General features: G+C 48.3%; 1 protein-coding gene across 1 annotated transcript; it reads right to left on the bottom strand.

The window, feature by feature from the left end:
- Window positions 1–503: 503 nt before the first annotated feature.
- On the bottom strand, window positions 504–26166 carry Plat (plasminogen activator, tissue type). Its single transcript, XM_038326815.1, has 14 exons — window positions 26038–26166; window positions 14961–15048; window positions 13898–13940; window positions 11110–11247; window positions 10643–10753; window positions 10147–10321; window positions 9229–9320; window positions 7672–7846; window positions 6393–6478; window positions 5023–5218; window positions 4765–4901; window positions 4537–4677; window positions 3081–3244; window positions 504–1383 (listed from the first exon to the last, which is right to left on the bottom strand). The coding sequence occupies exons 2-14, from the start codon at window positions 15021–15023 to the stop codon at window positions 1225–1227; spliced, it is 1680 nt and encodes a 559-aa protein (XP_038182743.1). The 5' UTR covers window positions 15024–15048; window positions 26038–26166; the 3' UTR covers window positions 504–1224.

The raw sequence follows: 26166 nt of genomic DNA on the forward strand, positions 1-26166 counted from the left end.
GCAAAGACCGACTCCTGTGGGTATCCTCTGACCTTCACATGTGCCCCAGGAACTCACAAACTGCCCTCCCTCCCCCACATACAATAAAGACAAACTGTCACCCATTCCCTGTATTCTACTGACTCTTTGGCTGCCAAGTCTTTGTTGTGGCAATCATAAAATTCAGTTGGGGGGGTTTGTCTCAGGACTGGCCTTCCTGCAGCTGCCCACTAACTCAGTCTTACCCATTGTGTGAAAACCCTTCCGAATCCTGTTTTTCCTGATGATCTTCTCACTCTCACAACTGAGTTCCATGGAGGTCTCTGCTGTGCTGAGACAGCCTCCGTTCTGCTTGCTTTCTGTGAATGCCTCCTGTTGGTGCCGGCTCTCCCCACCCCATTTCTACTGTTGGTGGCACCCAGCATATTGACTTGGGGTAAGCGGGACAGAATGAGAGGAAGTCTTTCAATGGACTCAAAACCAAAAATGTGACCACAAATAAGCCATGGATGCACACCACTTGGAAAGTGTGAAAAATACCTTTGGATTTATTATTTAAGTACAGTATAATACAAAGTTATAGTAACAAAGTAAAAACGTAAATAGATTAATATATAAATATGCGAATGCTACTTCATCAGTTATTAAAATCACACAGTTCTCCTAACCATCAATATCGTTTATAAAGAAAGACTTACAGTGTCTATAAAGGAAAACCTCCCAAGAGTTGAAGGGTGGGCAGGGGGTGGGGAATATTGGATGTTAGGGTTTTATGGGGCTATGATCTGGCCAGCCAACCCCTCCATCTCTGAGATGCCCTGCTGGGCCCTCTTATAACTATAAATATGCATTCTTGTCCCTAATGCAAACTTTCCTGAAAGATCAAGTGGTGTTTTACTGTCGAGACATGGTCTTGTGGTCCAGTGTACAAAATGGTAGACCAGCATGATGGACTTTGGTCTACCTTTCTCTTTTAAATCCTGGAGTTATGGGAGATTGACATTTTCCCATCGTCTCATCGGACAGAATTTATCCTAAAGTCAGACCTTCATTCTTGAAAACTTACGAATTGTGAAGTACCTATCAAAGGTAAATGCTATGTCCTCCCCTACAGACCCTCCGTCCCTCTGCCAAGTGGCAGTTCTTGAAGATGACAGTGTAAAGGACACTTGGCCTTTTAGGTGTGTTTTCTATAGAAGAGGAAGGCAGGTCCTTCTTCGGATCCAAGGAGCTGGGTTTCCTGGGTCATTGCTTCATGTTGTCTTGAATCCAGTCTATGTAATTAGTCACCTTTGTATATATCCCAGGGACATCCTTCTCCCCACAGCCAATGCCCCAGCTGATAATGCCAACCAACGTCATGTGCTTATTGATCATGCATACCAGTGGTCCTCCCGAGTCACCCTGTGGAAGAGCATAGATGCATGGGTTAGTCGTTTGTACACATGACAGAATATCTAGAAGAAAATTTTGGTTGCTATTTGTAGTACAAAGATAGTAGCCCTCAAAGAACTTGGTTCAGGGAGGGAGATGTGAGGCTATAGATTTGGCCATCTTAATTCTGGTAAAATAGCATTAAGAGCCTGGCATGGTAGCACATGCCTTTAATCATAGCATTCAAAAGGCAGAGGGAGGTGGATTTCTGAGTTCAAGGCCAGCCTGGGCTACAAATGGGAACATGCCACCCAGGGACCACACAGTGAATGAGGTGTTGTCTCAAAAAAAGTAAATAAATAACCACTAAACCCCCAAAACCACAGACTTAAGATAACTGTTCAGAGATGGGGTGTGGCTCCTCACATGTAAAAAAATCCAAGAGCTCCATTCTTAGCACCCGGAAAACAAAAATCCCAAACTGCTCATGTTTTATAACACCTGATTGGAGTGGGTGACATGGTGGTGCACACCTTCAACCCCCAACGCTTAGGAGGAAGAGACGGGTGGCTCTCTGTGAATTTAAGGTCAGCCCCTTCTACATAGAGTTTCAGGCCAGCCAGGACTACATAGTGAGATCTGCCAAATAAATAAATAAATAAATAAATAAATAAATAAATAAATAAATAAATAAATCTGATATGGAATCTGCTACTAATTTAGTTATATGGCCTCAGTGAACTATGGTTCACTTTTCCTAATCGGGTGGTGACTATCCGGGTCTTAATGTCAGCGGTTGCTCCATGCTGGTTACTATCCGGGTGTTAATATCAGCGGTTGCTCTGTGCTGGTTACTATCCGGGTCTTACTGTCAGCGGTTGCTCTGTGCTGGTTACTATCCGGGTCTTAATGTCAGCGGTTGCTCTGTGCTGGTTACTATCCAGGTCTTAATGTCAGCGGTTGCTCTGTGCTGGTTACTATCCGGGTCTTAATGTCAACGGTTGCTCTGTGCTGGTTACTATCTGGGTCTTAATGTCAGCGGTTGCTCCTATCACTTTAGTGATCAGGCAATGTGAGCACCACCTTCAGTGAGGCCTGGACACTGAGGACCTAAAACTGCTTCCCAGGCTGAAGCTGAGCTTTGAGAACTCTTTCTCACACCCTATCCATATCTAGCATCCCAGGGGGGATGTCTTTCCTCATCCTAAAAAACAGGCCCACCTTCCCCAACACCATCAAAAGCCAAACATTTAATTATGTTGTTTTATCTATCATTTCAACAGAGCTCACAGGGAAATCTCACACTAGCTTCCTGTCCACAAACCAGAAAAATTTCCTACAGTTTAGATTTTTTTCTCTTTCTTTCTTTTTAAAAATAATTTATTTTTAGTTCATTTGGCATTTTATCTGCATGGATGTCTGGTGTGACAGTATCAGAAGCCCTGGAACTCGACAGATGTGAGCTGCCGTGTGGGTGCCAGGAATTGAACCGGGGTCCTCTGGAAGAGCAGCCAGTGTTCTTACCCCAGGGAGCCATCTCTCCAACCCCCAGTTCAGATGTCTTAAGTTTGAGGAGCTTTGGCCTTTACCAGTTTTGTTTTTGGAGCTCCACTTTCGAATCCCAGCGTCACACCCTCCACCATGGCTCTCACTCTCCCCCCTGCTTAAGAAACTCTTGCCGGGGCACAGAAGAGGACCCAGAATGTTGGGGCATCCATGGTGTTTACCTGACATGCATCATGGAGATCTCGATTGCCTCCACTTCGGGTGTCTCCGGCACACAGCATGTTGTCTGTGACGGTTTTATTGAACAAATTCTGTGACGTGCAGCGGCTGGATGGGTACAACCTCACATGAGCCTCCTTCAGTCGCTCGGAGAAGAACGGAGAGGCTGAAAGAGAAGGTCCGGGTGGCTTAGGATCTAAGCATCACTCAGAAGCCTTTTGGAACGAGGAAGCTGAATTTTCCAGCTGACCCAAAGCAGGCTGTCTCCCTTGACATGAGCTACATTTTACTGTCTCTAAGGTGAGGTCACGTTTCTCAGTAGTCCCACTGACAGCTGGACTACACAGTTATCCATCACCAAGAGTGTCCTGTATCCCACACATGTTTGGCAGCCCCTCCCTCCTAACCAAAGGCCAGGATCAGCCTTCAGCCAGACATGTGACACCACAGCCACGAAGATTCCAGACACTACGAGTCATGGCCCGGGTGGTGAAATCTCCCCAAGAAAGAACCATGGATTTAATCAGGCATTCTATCATGTATTCCTTATAATTTAATCAGGGGGCCTGCCCTGTTTCTACGTTGGCAGTGAGGGAACTGAGGCTTTGGTAATTAAAAAAAAAAAAACATTTTTTTCAAGTGTTTAAACTCAATCTGACGGTCCACACCTGTCATCTCTGGACACTGGGATTGCAAGTTGGGAACCACTGTAGGAAACATCATGAGGCACCTTTCATAAAATAATACAAAAATACACATCTGGCTTGGATAATCATTCCCTCAAAGGCCACGTGTGTTGAAGGCTATACCCGTGGTGCTATTTGGAGATGGCAGACCTTTTAAGAAGTGGCTCTGGGAGGAGGAAGCTATGACTGTGGCTGGGATATTGAGACTCAGACTCTCCCTTTTCTCCATATGCTTGCGTGTTACACCGGGGTGCGCGGCCCCACGGCTGTGGGAGCCTCCTATGACGTATGGATTTGCCACAAGCCCACAGACTGGGCCAACTGACCATGGTCTGAAACTTCCAAACCCATGGGCACAAACAAACCTTTCCTATCTTCAGGTTAATTTATCTCGTATTTGCTCACATTGTTAGAAAGCAGAATGACCCATCCAGGGTCCCACAGCTAAGCCAAATGCAAGTTCGGGGTACAAGCTCAGCCTGTGCAACTCCAACGCCTACGAACAAACACACCTTTACACCCTTCCTCCCTGTCTCCACTGGAAGCTCTTCGGAGTACTCCCCTGTCCCGACTTTCTGGGATCCACACACAGTGTCCCCCGTCATGCCAGGAAGCAGGTAGTAGCTTCCCATCATACACACAGGCAGTCTTCGCCCGCACTTTCCTATGTCACGCCGGAACTGGGACCAGAACATTGTGTGACCACCTCCCCTCCATCTGCCTGATGACCACACGATAGATAAGGAGGGGACCAAGACTTCCTTCCACTTACATTGCTCATGCTTGCCGTAGCCAGACAGCTCACACTCTGTCCAGTCAGGAAGCTGCAGGTTGGGGTCAGGAAGGCAGGCGGTGCTGACAGAGCTGCTCTCCTGGGCACACTGTTTGGAATCTGACCTCAGCTGCAGTAATGCTGGTGCCAAGAGAAAGGAAATGGGTGACACAGTGCGGGGAGGGATGGGCTGAGAAATAAGGGCACATGACTAGAATGGCCTTTTACCAATGTCGTTGTCGTAAGTGTCATCATCAAATTCCTTATGGGTTATATATTTCTCAATCTCAAATGTCTGCTCCGCTTCTCCAGGAACCACCCGGTATGTTCTGCCCAAGACCACTTTAACATGCTGGGGGGGAAACCTGGCAGGAAGACAGCGTTAGGATGTTTTGCGTTTTTTTTTTAAGAATTACTCTTGGGTTTTGCCAAGTGAGTGACTCCCCTGGGCTGGCTCCAGAGCCTTCGAGAATGAGAAGTCCATACCTCTCCAGAAAGCAGTGGGCCGCAGACAGCACCCAGCAGGAACTGATCAGCACTCCTCCACACAGGAACCTCTCTCCAGGAGCCCTCTTGTTCTTGACAAAGATGGCGGCCTGCCAAGGGTGCGAGGTGATGTCTGTGAACATCCCGCCTTTAATTCGAAACTGAGGCTGTTTGTATTGCCGCCGGCCACAGGTGGCTGGAGAGGAAAGAACAGAGAAGGGGGCGGGGTCAGACCTGCAGTGTGGACACAAGGCTGAGAGAACCCACCACAGAACCTTGATTTCCGCTGGCTGCTACCCTGGAGCACGCTGACACGAAAGGGTTTAACTGTCTTAATGATGAGGAGAGCCACAGCTTTCCTTGGTTTGTATAGTGATTTGCCTAATATTATACACATGTATCTTTATCCTTCCCCATACTAGATTGCAGGAAGGCGGGGAAACTGTCACTGATGATCACAGTGACAACGGGATTAGAACCCGAGTCTGCCCGACTCTAAAAGCGGGCTCTCTCTTCGGTGCCCTGCTCCTTCTAATCTTGCCTAGAGCGATTTCTTGGTTTAAGATATCATGTAGTCTTGCAGACTTCCTCTGTGAACCCTTTGCTTTTCCAGCTACTTAGCCAAGTCAAGTTCCACGGCATCACAAGGCTCTCATTAACACCGTAGCCTTTGAGGCCCTTGTGGACTTCCTGAGACGAACCCATCACAAACGGCCTTGGCTAGGAGCTCAGTTTATGTCTTACTTTCCAATCAGAGTTTGTGCTTTGAAGAACACTCTGGCTTATCTGTGTGCTCATGGGAACTGAGAAGTAATTTATTCTTGGGCAATTTCCAAACCAAACTTTCACGTTGGGGACATGTGCCAACATGAGGATTTTGTCTCCCGTCCTCTATTATGAACTCAGTTCCCCTGTGTTAAAGGGGCTCCATGGGGATGTGGAAGTGCACAGAACTTGGTGGGTCACATGACTTCTGAGGGCATTTTAGAACATTTAGAGGGACACTGAAGTCTCCCCGTCTCCAGGCTACTGGAGAAACGGAACAACTGGTATCTAAGGAGCCACAATGTAAGACCTCTTTCTCTTCATGGTCACCAGGACTGTCACCACCAGGCCAGAGAGAAAAGTTGGAGCCTATTGTATTTGAAGAGATTGGTCTTCCTTTCTGTCCCTCCTTATCATCTCCCAGATCTGGACGAGTATGACTGTCTACCAGGGCTTCAGTCATGCAACTCCCCTGACCCAAAGGCCTGGCCTTCCTGGAAGTCCAGAAGCTACAGAAGCTAAGGCAGTGGTGAAGACACAGGAGGGGGCAGAGCAATGAGTGACAAGACAGGCCCGGGAGAAGGGGGTGGCGAAGTCGCTCTTACAGCACGGGGGCACATCGCAGTACTCCCACGCCAGCTTTCCGTCCTTCAGCACGTGGCACCAAGGCTTGGCATCCCCGTCTGGATTCCTGTAAAATAAGAATTGGAGCGTTTCGGTGACAGTCACATCTCAGGAATAGGAGGAGGTTAGGTGGGCCCATGGCAGAACCAAGAAGCCAGAAGCAGACATCCCATACTCTAGCAGGCCCACCGTGAGGGAAGATAATTCCTCTTGGCTTCCATTTGTTCTATCAGTGACACAGTGTTGGGAAGAAAGGAGCTGCCCTGTGGAGAGATTTTTACAACAGAACCTAATGGATGTGCCAAGTGCGAAAAGAACAGGGGTTTGGTTCGCAAAATCTATGCATCTTACGCCGGGGAGATGGCTCAGTTGGTAAAGTGCCTGCTGCATCAGCATGAGAACCTGAGTCTGAATTTCCAGAACTCACATAAAAAGCCAACAGTTCTGGGTGTGGAGGAGCACACCTTTCATTCCAACACCCAGGAGACAGAAGCAGGCAGGTCTCTGCCTACACCCTAAAAAGTCAGGCATGGCAACCTGCTCTTGTAATCTCAGGGAGCAGGGGTCTCGGGGCCAGAGGGCATGTCTCTGAAGTGCACTGGCCAGCACAGTCTAATAGATTAGCTTCAAATTTAGAGATTAGCTTCAAATTTAGTAAAAGACTCTGACTCAAAAGATAAAGGTAGAGATCGATAAGAAAAAGACACCTGATGCCAATCTCAAGCCACACACACACACACACACACACACACACACACACACACGCACGCACGCACGCACACACATCTATATATGTGTACGTGTACCTTCATGAATGTGCAAACACCCACACTAACAAGTACACACATACCCCACTCCACCCCCGCCCAAAATAACAAAACTAATGTTATCTTGTTTCTCAAAAAATAAGTCTAGGGTTGGAGAGATGGCTCAGTGGTTAAAAGCATTGGCAGCTCTTCCAACAGTCCTGGGTTCAATTCTAAGCAACCACATGGTGGCTCACAACCATCTCTAATGGGATCTGATGCCCTCTTCTGGCATGCAAGTGTACTTGCAGAAAGAGCACCATGTACATAAGTAAATCTTTAAAAATTAAAAAAAGGTTATATATTTTTTAAAAAAAAGTCTAATCATAGAAAACCAAAGGCTTGTCTAGATATTGTTCATTATCTTCCATGTAATGCTTAACACTGAATCTTCTCCCACCTGATCACCCAGATCTCTGCTGGGAGCTGACTCCCTTAGCTCATGGCTACATACCGGCAATAATTATGTCTGCCCAGGCCGAGTGCCTGTGAGTCGGTCCTCCATGCTGTGTAGCTCTTGCGTATCAGGATCATGGAATTCCATGGGAGGCAGGAGGCCCCAGATGTGGTGAGGCTGTGGGTGCCACGATAGGTTAACCCTTTTCCGTCGTAACAGTCCTCACTCTGTCCTGGAACAGAATACATCTCAAGGTTAAGCCACCGCGGTAAAATGTTGGTGGAGCAGGTTGCAGGGGTTCAGCAGGAAGGGGTGTGTCCCGCCAGTGGTGACGGTGCTGGGAGATACTGTGAAGGTGTTACAGGGGTATAGCCCGTGATGAGGGAACCAGGATGCTGCAATGGGACCAGGCTGGCAGCCCTGCTTCCTCAGCTTTGCTCTCCTGCCCTTCTTCCCCTCTGTGTGAAACTGACGAGTTTGTCTCTCTCCTTCACTGCAGTTGAGAGGAACCTGTAAAGTTATCTTGATCCTTGAACCTTAATGTTGACCAGATGAGGAAGGGATCAGCAAGAGAAACCATGCCTGGTATTGGAAAGCTAGCAGACTACCCAGGGCTATTGAAGTCATGGACCTTAGAGGGAAGCTTATAGCTATCACTTTATTAAACCAGCACAATCCCTAACTACATTCTAAATATCTGTCCTTATATCCAGAGGTAAATGTAGTCCTAGCACCCCACCAGGGAAACGTCTCTTCAGAACAGATGGAGAGATCGTTATAGAAAGAAAACCCCAGCCAATCCACTGAAGGGTTGTGGAGGCCAATCCCGGTGGATACAAATGCTGTGCCTAAGGCTCGGCAATCATTTTGGAAGAAGGGGCGGAAAGACTGTGTAAGAGCCAGAGGGTCCGGGAGTTTGCTGTAAGAATGCATCTCCTAGTGACGTCAGAGGCTCCACTCATCAAGTCTCACCAACATGACTGCCTAGGCAAGAATAGCAATGGACCTACCAAGCAGAGGGGAGAAAGTCCACAAGGCTTCAACCCTGCACAGAGAATTACAGGCAAACAAGGAATGATGAGAATGGGGAATACGGTCTTCCCCAGGGAAGAACACGTCAATTAGTTGTCAGTACCAAATAGGCTTGAAAATATACATACAAATAACTAATGTTAGGAATATATATATAGTATATATATGAGTTATATATAGGAATATATATGTGCATGTAACAACAATTCATGAAAAAAGAGGCCATGGATTTTTAAAAAGAGCAACAAAGTGTATACGGGAAGGTTTGGAGACAGGAAAGGAAAGGGGAAAATGATGTGATTATAATCTCAAAAATGAAAGGACTAGAAACCATAGGTTCAGCTGCATTCTGTGCTTTACAGATGAGGATGCTGACGGGAGGTAGGGAACCAGCCCAAGGCTGAAACACTGGACGACAAGCTGGGTGAGGATGTAGCCTTGTGATGCGCTTCACTCTGCAGCCAAACCCACCTCCTAGCCTGCTCCTTTCTTTTTGGGCATGAGAGACTGTTAGATTTACAGTTCCAGATGCTTCTCCCTTGGGGAGACTGCAGGGGAAGGTGCAGGGTGGCTGTCACTTACCCTTAGGGCAAGCTGGTGTGCTGCAGAACTCCGAGGTATACTTCCCTGCCTTAAACACATAGCACCAGGGCTTGGAGTCTCGGTCTGGGTTTCTGAAAAACCAGCGAGGGAGGACCAGTGAGGGCTGGACAGGAAGCCTCGCCTCCTGGCCCAAAGACTAGGCGTGCTTTTGGGTCAGGGCTAATGCATCTTGGGTTGAACGCTGTCAAGTTTTAGCACGTTAAGCAGAAATCTGACTCCACTGTGCTCTTTATTGGGGGGATTAAGCACGTTATAAGGAAGCGTGTAAGGGTGCCAAGTTGACAAGGGTGCACAATCACTGCCCGTGTGTCAACACAGCTGACCTATAGTCGCAGGCGCGGAATTCAACAGCGATCCAAGCATTGCTATAAAGACGTTTTGTAACTGTGGCCAACAGCCACAATCAGTTTAAATTATCCCAGACAAGGAGCGTGCCCTTTGTCTAGTCAGTTTAAGGCCTAAGAGCGTCAATGGCAATTGCTGCCCTATGATTACAGACTCAGATACCTACACAGAGATATGAAGTGACACCTTCAAATCAACCTCTTCTATCTACCTACCTCCCTACCTACCATTCATGTGTCAATCTCACAATCACTGACATAGGAATGCATTGATAAATCTATTGCTATCATCTATTTATCTACCTATGCATATGTGTGTCTTTCATCTCTCTACCCATCTCTATATATTATCTATGTATTCATTCATGTATCTATATATCTACCTGTCTAAGGGTCATCAGCTCTGCTTTTCTAGAATACATGACTGGTTGGCCAGGTCTTTCTCTGAATGTAATTTTTATATCAGACACCACACACACACACACACACACACACACACACACACACACAAACGCACGTGCGCACATATCCCACTGTGGAAGACGCCGCTCACCTGCAGTAATTGTGATTCCCAAGGCCCAGCTTGATGGCATCCGGCCTCCTTGCATTATAGCGCTTCAGGGTCAGAACACTGCTATTCCAGTTGATGCATTCAGCCCCATTTTCTGCTGTGCTCCACGTGCCCCTGTAGGTGATGCCCTGGTCCTCAAAGCACGTTGCTCTGGTATCTGATTGACAAAGGGACACCAACAGGCTCTCAAGGGAACTCTGCCTTCTCGCAGCACAGTGGAGCAGGCTGACTGCTGAAGCCACTGGAGCCCACAGTGAGCTGGGCGGACAGGGTCACTTGCATCACTGTGGCCAAGCTGGACTGTGGTTGGACACGTCAGGCTCTGTCCACTTGGCCCAATACTGTCGTTCCCTAAATGACTTCATCTCTCCTCTCCTGTACCCTCCCCTCCAGCACACATTTCCTCTCCCTTCCTGGTCCGGTCCGTCGGAGAGGCAGAATGTCAGAACAGCTCACGCCCACCCACCAAAGTGCTCACCTACATCACAACGTTTCCCAACAAATCCATCAGGGCACTGGCAGACAAAGTCAGAGAAATACACAGCCTGCTGACATGTACCCCCATTGAAGCATCTTGGTTCACTGCAACCTGTGGAGAGGAAACAAGGAAACCCTTAGCTACTTTCAAAGCAGCTCCAAGAATACAGGACTTAAAAGTGCAGACATGTTGGGTATGTCACTGCCGTCCCACAGTTCACAGTACAACTAGCCCCAATGTCAACTACGAAGTATGCATATTATTTCCCACTGCACATATGCGGACACCGAGGCTGGGCAAGCCAAGGCTCTCCCCCACCTCAGTTTTCTGGACTGCTTTCACCTTTGCCTGGACAGAGCACACCCAAAACATGCCGAAGACCTGAATATGCCAGGAACCACAAAGGAAGGGTTTGGGCCCTGAGCCCGGGCTCAAGTGCGAGGCCTCCGTGAGAAGCTGGTACGTACTTCGGACAGGCACGGAGTGACATTGCGCCGAGCCACCGATGCAGCGGCAGTATTCCACACGATTGCTTCTGAGCATGGGGCGCAGCCACGACTGATACTGCTGGTAGGTTGTCTGCGTTTGCTCATCTCTGCAGGTCACTGCAATACAGAACAGGCTTGTCTTGTCAGGACGGACTCAAGGAGAGGGGACAGCGTCATTGTTCCTGACCTGTTTTCAACACACAGTGAACTCTCTGTAGTTCTGTGCTCTGTCATGAGGTCTACAACCAATCCCCAGAAGATCTGGGTGACCACAGTCTACCGTATATCCCTGAGGAATATGATGACGATAGCAATAGTTACTTTTTTTTTTTTAACTAGAATGCTTTTATTAGGATTCTCTTCCTTGGAGAAACCTTTGTTTTGAGATAATTTGATTATGAAAACAAAGTTATATGAAGTAAAAGTCTATTTTCCAACTGTAATCGGCTAAAAGTAATGTGGGGAACAGCACTCAGGAGACAGAGGTAGCCTGATCTCTGGCTTCAGGGCCAGCCTGGTCTACAGAGCAAGTTGCAGAACAGTGGGGGCTACACAGAGAAACCCTGTCTTGAAAAACAAAACAAAACTCAGCAAAAAGGATACCTCTCTGTGTAAGTGACTACCAGGATTTCTAATCCATAGGGTAGTTCCATTCAGAAAAGACACACTTTGGGCTAAAGTAAGGGAAACTGGCACCTACATCTGTCAGAAAATGTGCTACTTTCAATAGTTTTTCTCAAAAATTGAGCAGGCATTTAGCAACTACTTTTTTTCTTTTCTTTTTTTTTTTTTTTTTTTTTTTTTGAGACAGGGTTTCTCTGTAGTTTTGGAGCCTGTCCTGGAACTAGCTCTTGTAGACCAGGCTGGCCTCGAACTCACAGAGATCCGCCTGCCTCTGCCCCCCAAGTGCTGGGATTAAAGGTGTGTGCCACCACCGCCCGGCAGCAACTACTTTTCTAAAACAGTATTGACTTGGACCAAGGGGTAACTGCAAGCAGGGTGAGAGCCAGCACATCCGCCTGTATTTTGTCTGCCTCCTTTGCATCAGACACTATCTCCACTGAGGTATATTATTCATGCAGTGTCCAACCAAAACACCAGTTGACACCAAAGGAATTCTATTCTTCTTCAAGCTGAAGGGACAAAGATAGAGGACCTGAGGCTCCAGATTCTAAAGGTCTCTTGTCACTTTCCTAAGCCTGCAATCACCTTGGCTTCCAGTAACAACAGAGCCTTGCAGGACAGATAGCTACAGTAACAACAGAACCTTGCAGATAGATACAGTAACAACAGAACCTTGCAGTACAGATACAGTAACAACAGAACCTTGCAGGACAGATACAGTAACAACAGAACCTTTCAGGACAGATACAGTAACAACAGAACCTTGCAGGACAGATAAGCCCCACCCAGGCAAGTGCTGTTATCCACAAAGAGGAGACTAAACCTACAGGAGGGACAGCATCTCAGTTGGAGCCAGGCTCTCCTCTTAGGCCACGTCAGGAGTGTCTGGAGCGGAGCTGCTTCCTTCTGCAGATGCCTAGCCTCTGCTCCGGTGCCTTTCTCTACCAAAAACAGGAGTTCAAAAGCACCACAAGAAACAGTCTCGGACACCGGACCCCTTTATTTGTTCTCCGGAGTTTAAAGCAGTGTTCCAAAGCTCGGCATGGTGGTACAGTCTGTCATCCTAGCACTTAGGAGGCTGAGACAGGAGGATTGCTGCTGAGTTTGAGGCCTGCATTAGTTACACGGCCAATCCCAGTCCAGACTGGGCTGTATAATGAGACTCTTTCTCCCAAAACAAACAAACAAAATATCATAAAAGTAAAAAATTAAAAAGAAAGAAAATAAAATGAGATTGAGAGAAAGGCCTAGTGCCTCCTCACCTCCACAAAAGAAAGAGTGAGGGGAAGGGAGAGGGAGGGGAACAGAGAAAGACAAAGAGGAAAGAGGTGGCAAGATGGGGGAGAAAGGGAGTGAGAAGAGAGAAAGAGAGAGGGAGGGAGGTAGGGAGAGATAGAAACGGGGGAGGGGGTGGTAGGGACCTGAAGCTGGACTTGGAGATCTTTGATTTCGAGTCAAGGCAGTCAGTTGTGGAAGTCTTTACTCCTCTTGGACTCCTGATGGAAACCTCTGCTTTCTAGAATCAACTCAAGACACGAACTCATATAGAGAATCTCTTTCCAAAGTGTCTATGGTGTGGCCCAGGTCAGCTATCCCGATTTTACCAGCAGGAAGCAATGGAAACATGGGGATGGTAGCTGAGGTTGAGTGGGCACTGGTGAGCCCATAGTTCAGGGGCACCTAGAGAAGCGGCCAGCTATGCGTTCCCGGGTTCTGCTGGGGGTCCTCTGGCAGTCGCAGTGAGTCATCTACTCCTTTACGGCTGTTTTCTCATCTCTGTATCTAATACTCTGAGCCTTGTGGAGACAGGGTCTAGCTGTGCAGCCCAGAGTGGCCTTGAATCCACGATCCTCCTGCCTCAGTCTCCCAAGTGCTGGGATTACAGACATGCACCACCCAAATGCACCTATATGTCACAAGCGTTATTAACCCCGGGGACAGCCTGATTAGGTTTCCCTGGGAACTGGGCTGGCAGGCTCCAGCTAACTAACTAATGGCGAGTAAGCAGGCATTTCCACAAAAGCACCCGGAAAGATCTCATAATCATCCTGACAGCAGGTACCGGGTGAAGAGGAATCCCCCCTCCCCCCCGACAGTCAAAAGCATTGGGAGACCTGGGCCTGCCTCCCCATCCACCCCTCACCTTTGTAGGACCGGGCTCCTCTTCTGAACCTGTGGCGCACTCCCTGCAAAGAGACCAGGATGGAGGAGGAGTCAGCGCTGGCTGGGGAAAGACCAACCCGAGTCTTCCCTGACGACCAATCAAGAGCCACCTGCTCAGGAGCGCCCCCATCAGGTGAGTGACCCAGGAAGAGCGCCATTTTCTTACCGTTTTGTCAAGTCTCTGCTTTCTACAAACCCAGTGCCACCCAGAAGAGCTCTGGGCACAGCAGAAATGCTACCGATTTGTGTTGTCCAGCGCGGTAGTCACTAATCCCTCGTGGTGACAGGCTGCTTAGAATGTAGCTAGTGTGACCAATGAACCGAAATTCCAACTCTATTTCGGTCATTTTAGTTTTAAGTAGTGGCGTAGGGATAACGGATTTCAGAATGGATGGGAAGGCTGCAGCTCCTTGCATCCTTTATGCAGCCAAGGGATGCTCTCTTCTCTAAAAATCTCATGCCCAGGTGCTGCCCATTTGGCCTTACACAGTGCCCTGTGTGGAAGCGAGGTTTTGGAAAGTGGGTGCAGCTTCTGTCCCACTACTTCAGTAGTTCATGATGCCTGTCTTTACTTAGTACACTATGGATGCATTCAAATACATATTTTCCCCTGGGCTGGGGGCCATATGCCGGGCCCCATGTGAGCTCTTCACCGCTGAGCTTCACCCCAGCCCTTGGTTCTCTGAAGCCTATGTTGATGTCAAAGATGTGATCTTCCTGCCTCGCCCTCCTCACTGGCGGGGACTGCAAATGTGTGCTACCATACACTCTTGTACACATTCTTGACCAAAACAGCTCTAAAGACCATCAAAAGCACAGAAGAGGCATTAAGAACTTTTTGGTCAGAGACACGCTCGCGTTCTGCTGCTGGGATTTGAATCCTAAATATCCCACCCAGAGCAGAGTGTGTGCCATGTGCCTGTGACCCTTCCTGGGAACTTCTCCCAACCTGACGGGTGCTTGGGGGAAATATGAACACTGGGTGGCACCATGAACATCTTCAGCTTGGTGGCCGATGGGGTCAGGCGTGGAGGTGGACCCACCTGACTAGGCAATGTGAAGACCACTCCACAAAGCAGCAGTACCCACAGCAGCTCTGTCTTCATCTTGCTCCTCGTTTCTTCTGTGTCCCTAAGTTTTAGGAGAAAAAAATAAAAGCAGTTACACATGTGATGTGGGAGGGCAAAGGACCATAGAAAATTCTGTGACTTTATTTCAGGGGACCCTTTCAGCATTGACTCTTAGAGATAGTGTCTGGAAGATTTTACACACATCTATCTGTCTGTCTGTATAGATATAGATAAATAGATATGGATAGATATAGATGTGTGTTGTGTGTATGCGTGGAGAGAGAAAGTATACAGGTAACATTAAATTTACCACCTTAATTATGAAATATTCATCTTAGTGGCATTAAACACGTATGCACTGCCATACACTCATCTCAACACCCATTTCTAGAACTTTATCCCGGTGAAAAATGAAACCCTTTAGCCATTCATAAATGGCTCTTTCCTCTTCCAACCCCTGGCCACTTTCTACTCTCTGTGTCTGTGATTTTGACTACATTGGATGCGTCATACACACGGAATCACACAGTGTCTGTCCTTCTTTATGGGTGCAGTCACTAAGCATGATGTCATGAAAGGTCACCCATGCTGTAGAGTCCCTGCCCTTTTTGAGGATGAATGATATTCCATTGTTTGGTTACTCCACATTTTGCTTGCGTAGTTATCTGCAGACGGATAAGGGTTGCTGATAGAAAATGTTTTTCCCCAAAGATTCCTGTGGGCTGAAAGGTAAGGAGGAATCCCCGTCCTGGGATGAGCTAGGCAGGAGTCCCAGTTTTTCCTCACTGACTGTCTCAGAAACAGTTGTAGGGATTTTATCACTGGCTCGTCACGGTGCCAGGGCACCTGCCTCAGATGCCCCAGCTTTGTAATAGATAATGCTACTTCCGAGGCATGGTCTCTTCCATCAAAGGGAAGGCTCCCTCCATGTTGGCCCTGGTTCCCTTTGCGGTCTCTGTCTCCTTTTATGTACACTCACAGATCTGGTGAAGAGCAGAGCTACAGGAACAGAGGCAGACTCTGCTGTTTGGTCACTGGACTCATATCTCCCTTGACACCCCCGTCCAGTTTCCACTTGCCTTCCTCCATGCCTTCTGCTTTTGACTGAGAAAGTAGGTTAGCTGGCCCCGTTCTTTTGTGGTCTGGCAAGCCCTCTCACTCCTCCGTTCAAAGCATCAAAGCAGGACTTTCCTTCCCCTGACTCATGTCCCTCCAGTCACAACAACCCTGATTCCCACCCCCAGCCACTCAGGCCCCCACAACCCACTGGCTCCGAAGTCACCAGGATCCCATTCTGCCTGCAGCTGGCTCTCTGCCCTCTGCTTTATGAAAAGAACTGACTTTCTTTCGGGAATGCCACCTGGCCCCTGCACGTGCCCTAAGATCCCTTCAGCTCCAAGATGAAAACAGAAAGGGAGGCTGAGCTGGGAGACTGCTGCCTGCTGCCTTCATCTGGGGCTGCACGGAGAGAGTAGAGAGCTATAGTGGTGGTGGCGCACGCCTTTAATCCCAGCACTTGGGAGGCAGAGGCAGGCGGATCTCTGTGAGTTTGAGGCCAGCCTGGCCTACCAGAGCTAGTTCCAGGAAAGGCTCCAAAGCTACAGAGAAACCCTGTCTCAAAAAACAAACAAAAAGAAAGAAAGAAAGAAAGAAAGAAAGAAAGAAGAGAAAGAGAGAGAGAGAGAGAGAGAGAGAGAGAGAGAGAGAGAGAGAGAGGAAAAAGAAGAAGAAAGTACATGTTGGAATAATGGCAACTGCCAGAGGAGGGCATATAGCCTCTGTGAAGGGAGTGTCTAGCCTCAGAGGAGGAAGTTCAGAGACCCAGGGGAGGGAACAAAAATCTGTGGGGGAGAGAGGGCCAGTGCTGGGATGTGAGAAAGGGCAGGCAGCTGCTCACAAGGAGTCCCATCCTGCTGGACCCTCCCTCCATGCCTGTTCTCCATGGCAGGGGCCCAAGGGTCCCCAGGATCTTCACTCTTCTTGTCCTGCCCCTAGCAGGGGTGCCTGGGGGCTGTGGAAGCCTCTATTCCATGGAGGGCCAGCTGGGCTGTAGTACCTTTCTGCTTTTGGCAGTTCCAGAAGGAAGTGGCAATGGAGGCCACGAGAACAAGCAGGTGGAATCTTCATTTTCCTTTCCCAGTTTCCCCAAAATTCCACTTCAACTCGCCGTTAATTCTATGTCAGTAGATTAAGTATAGATACTTTCCTGCTTCTATTACCTGGTAGCCTAAGGACAGGAAGCAACTGGATATTTTTACTAATGTGATTCAATGAGTCAGCCCCTCTTCTTTTCACACCAATCAGCCCATTCAAGATTTCAGAATCTTCCTTTTTGATACCTACTAAGTTACAGGCATTGCTTTTGTGGTTCTGAGATAGGATCTTGCTATGTAGCCAGTTCTGTCTTGATGCCAGGGAAATGGTCCAGTCCTGCTTTAGCATCTGGAATGCTGGATGCCTTGGTTACTTTTCTATTACTGTGAAGGGATACAGTGCCAAGCCAAAGGGAACTTAGAAAAGGAAACATTTAACTGGGGGATTGCTTTCAGAGGGTGAGTTCAGCAGGGAGCATGGCAGCAAACTGACTTGGTTCTGGAAAAGTAGCTGAGATCTTGATCCATACATCTTGATCCATAGCCTGAGGCAGAGCGGGATGTGGGAGCTAACTGGGAATTGTGTAGGCTTTTAAACCTCAAAGCCCACCTCCAGTGACACACGCCTTCTGCAACAAGGCCACACCCCCTAACCTTCCCAAACAGTTCCACCAACTTTAGACCAAGCACTCAAATATGAATCTTTGGGGGTCATTCTCATCCAAACCACCACACTGGGATTGCAGGAGTTCCCCACCATGCCCAGCTGACTCAAGGCTCTCTAGATATCAGACAATTCCAGAGTCAAATGTGCATGACTGATGCATATGCACATCTTCCTCTCCCCAAGAGGCCAGCTCTTTCTCTAGACCCCAGGACAGAAGGGGCAGCAGCTAACGAGGCGGAGCTCACAGACAGGGCTGGCTATGAAGACTCCGGCAGCTGCACTGCATCATGGTAAGCCCCTTCTCCACAAGAGGAACCGGAGCTCAGATGTGAAGGACTTGCCGCTCTCTGCATCTGGGCTTGTGGCCTTGCTGGGCCTTGAGCCACTGAAGATGAATTGCATATAAGCATTAAACAGCTCTTTCCACGCTCCATAGAGACAATCCTAGCAATCTGCTGGATCAGTCACGTGGCAGAGGAGGGTGACAGGGAAGTTAGTCACATGCTAGATGAAAAACAGTGCAGCCCCAAAGCAAGAGAAAGGAAAGGGGGAGGGAAACATGGAAACTCGGCTTGATTTTGTGGAAAATGTGGGTGTAGAGGTCATAGGTGCTGCTGGGACAAAAGAAAAGGTGGTCAGTAGAAGTGTGGACCTAGACTCAAAGTCCAGAGGGTGAGACTTTGACTCCATAGACTCTGGGCACCCGCCAGAGGTGTTCATGGGTGCCCAAGTGTGGGATTTAAGGGATATATCTGAGGCTTGCTTTTTGAGTACAAACACATAATTTTTGTCTGTGTTCTGTTCATGTTGTATGTATGGTAATCGCCCAGGATTATTAAAGAACTAAAATGAAATAAAACAAAGGAGTAAGCAAGGAAAAAGAAGGAAGGGAGGGAGGGGTGAAGAGAGGAAGGGAAGGAAGGAGGAAGGAAGGACTAGACAGGAAGAATACATAGAAAGGAAGGGAGTGGGAAGGCCGGGAAGATGTCTATCTTAGCTTTCGTTGGTCTGCTGTCCCTGGCTACGGGGTGGTAGAATGGCTATGAGTCCTGTCATCTTCAAGGTCTCAAAGTCCCAGCCATGGCAGGCCCACCCTTGGAGAAAACTGAACTTAATGGATGAGAGCGAAGCACTTTCTTTAGTGATAGTGCAGCAGGCCCAGGACTGGGCACGTTGACATAGCTTCTACATAAATTAGAAAACGTGGGGTATGTGGTTTTGCCAATAAAGCTCGGTCTAGTCTCTCAGGAAGTGTGGTGTTGACAGGCATTCTCATGTAGTGTGCAACCCACACATCTGCTTTTGTCAGTCGAATCTTCTTCTGAAATACGTGTTCATCTCATGGACAACTCGGTCCTCTCTGCCTGCACGCCAGGTGCAGGTCTGTCAGCGGCAGCGGCAGCCAGGACACTGTTAATTGCCCTTCATCTGCAAATGATAGGCTAAGGGGAAGAAGATAGGGGCCCTGCTATAAGCTGGCTGTGCTTGGAGGTGGATTGTCTCCAAGAATCAAGAAGTTGTTGAGAGAGTGGAGATTGGATCTGAAGCATGCCACATGGAGGAACGGTACGTGATGGATGCCAGGCAGCAACAACAGTTAGATTCCGACTGGACAGAGCCACAGGGATAGCAATAAAGAGATTGACAGAAAGCCTTGGGGAAGCCGGTGACGTGTCCTTGGGGCCTTTTCATGGTTCTGTCATCTTTACATCTCTCACACAGCCATCTTTTCCCCAACAAAATCTGCTCTCAGGAAGGAATTTAATAACTCACTCACAGAAAGGAAAAGTGGCTGAATGGAAAGATGAATAGTAGCGTTGCTCGCCAAACTGAGACGGAAAAGGAGCAGAGCAAACCCTAAGTAGCTAGACTCTTGGAGTCTCCCTCCAGAGCTAGGGTCTTTGCCCCCCACACACACACCCCGGGGGCTTCTGTTGTAACATAAGTGGTGCCGCTACTGTAAATGAATAAAGTGCTTTTGCTTATATTTGCCCATCGTTCCCTTCTTTATATATGGGAAAGTGATTGGCAACAAAGAAACTATGCAGGGAGCCGATTTGCTGGCCGCCATTACAAGATGGCAGCCGAGCCCCTGCACCACCGAGTAAACAACTCCATATTAGGCAAGGCTGTAGACTGGAACCTCTCGCATGCGCAGTAGTGCGCAGTAATCTTGGCCAATCCCGTGGCCGGGGGCATCAAAAGACGAGCGAGTAGCCAATCCAGGCACGACCCATGTCCGATCTCCCTATATAAGCGGCTGCCGTTTAGTGCTCTGGGCCCTTCGCTTCCTGCTCTCCCTTCAACCAAGAGGCTCCAATAAAGCGTGATTTGAGAAGAATCCTCGACTCGGTGGTCGTTCTTCCCTGCTGGCCAGGGGGGGTTCGCCGCAAAACTACATTCATGTGGTCAACTATATGCATTCAGTCTGAGATCGTGTATGCAAGCAAGGCTGCTGTTCATTTAAATGTTGGTGCCCTGGAGGACTTGCGCTTTATACTTGAGCAAGGGAGCCAGCAGGTTAGAAGAGCCTGCCAGGAAAAGGCTACCGGGAAGCCACACTGCTGCCAAATTTTGTACCATGTGCTAGGTTGCACTGCTTCCGTCTTTGCTGAGGACACTGCAGGTTCTTATGGCTTTGCCTAAGATTAATTAATTCCTCAGAGACCTGAGTCGGAGGCTCAGCTTCTAAAATAACTAACAATAACTCTAAAATAACACATGACCTGGAAGCCACATTTCCACCCACACTCTAACCACAGCCCCAAAAGCCAATCAATTAGAGAAGTCTCCAGAACCCTTGCAACATCACAGACGTGTTCCTAAGAGGTGTTTTAATTTGAAGCGGGTCTAGGGAAGGGCAGCGGGTTATCACAGCAGCCCCCTCTGAGCCTGGTCTGGTGGCACACACCCAGAACCCTAGCACTTAGTGGCCAAGGGGGAAGGACAGCAACAACTTTGAGGCCAAACTGGGCTCCATAGCGAGGTCCAGCCACACAGAGACCCTGACTCGAAAGAAAAGAAAAACAGCTTAGCTTTCCTTGTCCCAGTAGAGAGAGCGTACCTTTGTAGGGAGTAAGTGAACTGGAGATTTAATAAGTGTGCTGAGCAAGCTGGGCTCTGCCTTTGACCCACATTCCCAGCCCTTGTTGGGTTTTTTTTTTTTTTTTTCTCTTTCTGGGGCCTCAGTCTTGGCTTTTGTTGTTGTTCTCTTTCAGACAGGCTCTCCCTATGCAGCCCAGGCTGGCTTAGAACTTGTGGTAGCCTTCAGGCTGGTTTTGAAGTTTTGACCTTCCTGTGTTTGTTTGCTGACTATCTGTATGATAGGCATGCACCGCCACACCCTGCGAAACTATTTTCAAAAATATGCCAGCCAATAAGGAACTCTAGAGATGCTTCAGCAGGGTAAAGCAACCATGACCTGAGTTTAAGCCCAGAGACCCATGTGGTGGAGAAGAGAATCAACTCCTGGAAGTTGTTTTCTGACCCCAGGGTGTGCGTGTGCATGTGTGCATGCACGCATGTACACACACACACACACACACACACACACACACACAGGAATAAACAAATCTGATTTTTCAAAAGCAACTCTTAACTTTTCAAAAAAGTAAATTTCCACAGGTCAAATGCTTACTTTCTCTTTTCAGTTATGAACAGAGCTCTTTACAACAAGGACAAAAGAGATTTTCCCCTTCCTCCTTCTCTCCCTCTCCCTCCCTTCCTTCCTTCCTCCCTCCCTCTCTCCTTCTCCCCCCCCCCCTCTCTCTCTCTCTCTTTCACTTTCTCTCTCTCTCTCTCTCTCTCTCTCTCTCTCTCTCTCTCTCTCTGTGTCTCTGTGTGTCTCTGTGTGTGTATGTGTGTGTTTTGATATCTCTGTCTCTGTCTGTGAGTGTGTGTGTGTGTTTTGATATCTCTGTCGGTGTGAATGTGTGTGTTTCGATACAGGGTCTCATGTATCAAAGGCCGGCCTTAAATTTGCTATGTAACAGAGGTAACTGAGGTTAACCCTGAACTCTTCAGTTCATCTCCCAAGTGCCTGGAAGAGTCTGCCTCTTGATATAATTTGACCCGTCACAAAAAGGCGAAAGCTGAATGGCACCCTCTCCCCTCCATCAGGGTAGGTGTAGCTTTGTTTTTGCACACAGGTATGACTTGTGTCTAAGCTACGTGGAATTCGCCAAGGGAAGATCTGCAGCAACCATGTTGCCTCTCCTGCTCTACCTCCTACCAGGTGACCTGGTTGTTGGAAGAAGTAAGCAAGTGTTGCTTGTGGGTTTAGGAAGTGTATCCTCCATCCTCTTGGGATAAAAACTCGCTTCAGTGACCTCATAGCCTGCCGGAGGAAAGGCAAGCTCAGCCAGTCGGTGCCGTGCAACGCTCACTGCGAAGCTGGAGGCTGAACAAAGAGTGTCCAGTGTCCATCTAAGCTCCCAGGCTGCTTCCACTCCCTAAAGTAAGCCCCGTCCTACCCAGGTGCAATGAATTGATCGTGAGATAATTTGGTAACTCCCCAGTCTGCCTCCAGATGTTAACACTTTTGAATCAGGTTACAATCTACATCACACCACTCCATGAAGGACTCTGAAGGTTACCAGCCTTTCCAGAAAGTAGCACTGCAGTGACTGAGACCCGTGCATGGATGAAGAGGATCCCTACTTACTCAGCAGGGATTTTAATGCCTTGTTTAGCATTGGGCTTTTAAAGCACCGTCTGCTCATTAATCACTTAAGATGGTATAACTAACTTTGCAGATATGAAACAGATACAGAACTTCGCAGGCACTCCCTGAGGTGGTTGCTTGGGGACTGACACCTGCCTCCTGAGCTATCCTAGTCTCTGAGCTCTTCCCACTCATTGTCCATGCAATACTTGGTTGCACCCAGAGCCTTGCACATGCTAAGCATGTGTTCTACCACTGAGCTACACCCTAGCCCTACATAACATTCCTAAAGTGCTCAAAGAGAGTTAGTATTTCTCCATGCAACAAGCATGACCCTGAACTCTCAACTTAGATCCCCCAACTGCCACTTACAGGTCTGGGTGGGTGGGCAATGTTGCTTCTCTGAGTCTTAGTTTTCTGGGCTTCCTAATGACCTTTCCATCTTATATATTTCTGAAAGTTAGAGAAGTAACAGATACAGATCCTGGATGCCTGAGGCATGGCGGGTGTGCACCGCACTTAGGAATGCCCTCATCAACAGGAGCTCAAATTGCTTGAAGCTGCTGATAAAGGAGAGGTGGCCAGCTCTCTGAGGTCCTAATGGTCTTCAAGGGTTAATAACAAATGTTCCTGGCTCATATGACAAGTTATAGAAATGTCATGCCCATCAGTAGTCAGCAGTGTGAACAGGAACCATTATTTCCTGGAAGCCGAGCAAGATCCTGTAACACGTCTTTAATCTGTTTTCTTATTTGTCTTTTTTAGGCCAATTTACACCACACAACAGGGCCTCTGAAACTCTTTGGGAATTTGGAATTAGCAGTTGACACATCTCGCTGCTTCCATGTGGAGCCCTTAATCCTTAGGTGTAAGCTAACAGAACAATTGCCCCCACATAAGAGACTTTCAGTACAAATGTCTACAGCGGGTGGGGCCAGCCTAACCTTGCACTGATCAGTTCAGAGGCTCCAGGCAGACTTAGCTCTTCTAGGTCAATCCCCAAAGAAAGTTCTAGAGGCCTCTGATGTATGTCAGGAGCATCACAATAGTCTGTATACCTCAGTAGGACCTGTCAATCACAGGTCACTCCCAGAATCTTGGCCACTGGTGTGGCAGACACTGCTAAGGACACCCAGTTCTTCAATTGCTGCATGGAGAACAGCTGGCTCATGTCTCCTGGGCTGTGCTGACATGACTCTCCTGGACTGCCCCTTCAGACATGCCAGAGACATGAGTGCTCCATGACCAGCAAACTGCTTCATTCTCTCTTCCAGGAATTTAGTTTAATCTTGCCTTGCACTCCTGTCTATAAAAGCTTGTCTCCCACGCAAGGTGAAAGTAGACAGCTGGGCCGGTGTTAGAAGACAATGGTGCTTAAGCAAGGCTTTGAGAATCTCGACTTGCAATTTTCTTTTTCTTTCCTTCCTTTCCGCCCCATCCACCCCTCTCTTACCTCTCTCTCTCTCTCTCTCTCTCTCTCTCTCTCTCTCTCTCTCTCTCTCTCTCTCTCTCTCCTCTTTCTTTCTTTCTTTCTTTCTTTCTTGAGATAAGATTTTGTTATATCCCAGGCTAGCCTTGAACTTCTGATCTTCTTGCCTCCGTCTCCTGAGTATCAGGGATTAGAAGTGTTCACCACCTCACCCAGTTTATGTGGTGCTGGGAGTCAAGCCTAAAGACTCCCCATGCTGGGTGAACACACTGCCAGCTAAGCTACAGCCCCGACTCTAGCTCTAATTGTCTGCCAATCTGTGTCATCAGCACTCTGGGTCTGAAGTGAGACCGGTCACATGGCTAGCTCAAAGCTGGCATTCATTCTCGGTTTCTGTGTTTTTAGCCACTTCATGCAGAATTTTCTGCCAGTATGCCCAAAGTGAATAGCCCCCAAAAAGAAATTAACAGAATATTCCAGTTCTTCATGACTCGATTTTTACCAGACCAGAGCTGAAATCAGTCAGAGAAAACAGAAGCAAAAAAAAACTCTTCTGAGACAATAGATGCACAGTTGCCAAGAAGTCAGATAGCATTGACTATCTCAACTCAGACCGCAAAAGGCCCTCCCTCGCGGAGACTTGGTGTCTCAGAGGAGTGTGGGAATTGTACGTTTTGAATGGCGCTAAACCCACTGCCGATGAGCCATGCTGCAGCCTCCCCCATCGGATTGAAAACAACCACACTCACAGCCATCTTTCTAGTGGATGAGCCCAGCAGGACACTGTGAGTCATTCTCGTTCCCTGGCTGAGCCCACTGCTCACTGAGCTTGCTGAATGTGAGCAGCCCTTCCTTTCATGGTTCCCCAAAGCCTTCGCAGAAACAAGGATGCTCCTCAGCTCCTCCTGGCTGCACCAAGCATCCTGAGTCTGGGAGGAAGCAGACAAGCTGCTTGCTGTGTATCTCTCAGGAGGCTCCCCAAACGATCTGGGGGTGTCCGGGAAAAGTCTGCCCTATTCCAGTTTGGGTGGGTGGCGGGAGGGGTGCTCTCTTGAGAACACTTTAGGCGGAATAAACTGATGGCCCAAGGGAACTATTTTAGTGTTTCGAGTATCCCGTCTGGGATTGAATATGATTTTGAATATGATTTAACCCCCACTGGCTGTTTGCACTCAGCATGCCACTGACCTGCAGTGATTGATTCTGCATAGGCCAGGGTCTGCAGCTCAGCAAAAAAAAAAAAGAAAAGAAAATCCCTGAGTAGTCTCCCAGTAAGTGTTCCCCGGTTGCACTTGGGATGTACTCAGGGGATTGTAAACTCCTACCTCCACCACACACACACACACACACACACACTCTTCTTTTTTTGTTTATGTCCCCTGCCCCATCATCCGCTGAGGAAGACCACTGTATTGTTCCAAATTGACCACCAAATAAACCATTGCTGCTACTGAAGTTTGTCCTTAGTTATCTGGGAGCTCCGCATACTTTCTTCCCTTCCCCACCCTCCCGTCCTCCCACTGTCTCTGTGAGGTTAGGAAAACAAAGGTTTCGAGACAATCCAGAGAGCTTTTGGACTTTTTCTGCTGCGGCATGAGAAAGCGAAGGCGTTGGTGCATGATGAGCAAAGGGGTCAAACGGACTGGTAAACCGTTGAGAGGATGGGATGAGTGGCGGGGGACCACAGGCAGTTTTGCATCCTGACTCGAAGTGGTAAGGAGAGGTTCCTAAAAGTCCTGACTGCTCTCTCCCAGCACTTCCTGCCTAGTTAATCGTGCTGTCCAGGCAAATCCCCCTCCCTGGTGCCCAGCTTGTTTCTTAGTGGTTCCACTGGAGGAAAAAGGCAGCCATACAACACCCGCTAGGACCCTCTCAGCTGTCCAAGGCTGCTGAATGTAATCCTGCCCGTCAATGCCGCTCCCATTGTCCGTTCAAATAACCCGAGTCATTCTTTTTACTTTCTCCCCTTACTGTGCAAGCACGACTTCTGCAAGAAACGCATCTCTCCTAGTCTCTCCCTCTAGGAATCACGTCAGCTTACCCGGAGACATTGCAAAGAACGCCCCCTTCTATGTGGATGCTAGCTGGACCTCTTTCTGCCAGAATTACAAGTCTGTGCTTCGCTGGCTCAGTTTACCCCCAAACACTTCAAGGGACAGAGGGGTCGGCTGTTAGATAGGCGCAGAAATCCAGCTTACCGCGAGTTCTTGCTTCTTTCCCAGCCTCGCAGGGGCTTCTTCTCAGTGCTGAGCTCTGGGTTACCGCAGGCTCTGTCTCCCAGAGCAGCTCAAGCCAATTTTAAGGGAGAAGGAGGGGTGGGGCCAGTG

This window comes from Arvicola amphibius, chromosome 4, assembly GCF_903992535.2.
Source record: "Arvicola amphibius chromosome 4, mArvAmp1.2, whole genome shotgun sequence".
Classification (NCBI taxonomy): domain Eukaryota; kingdom Metazoa; phylum Chordata; class Mammalia; order Rodentia; family Cricetidae; genus Arvicola; species Arvicola amphibius.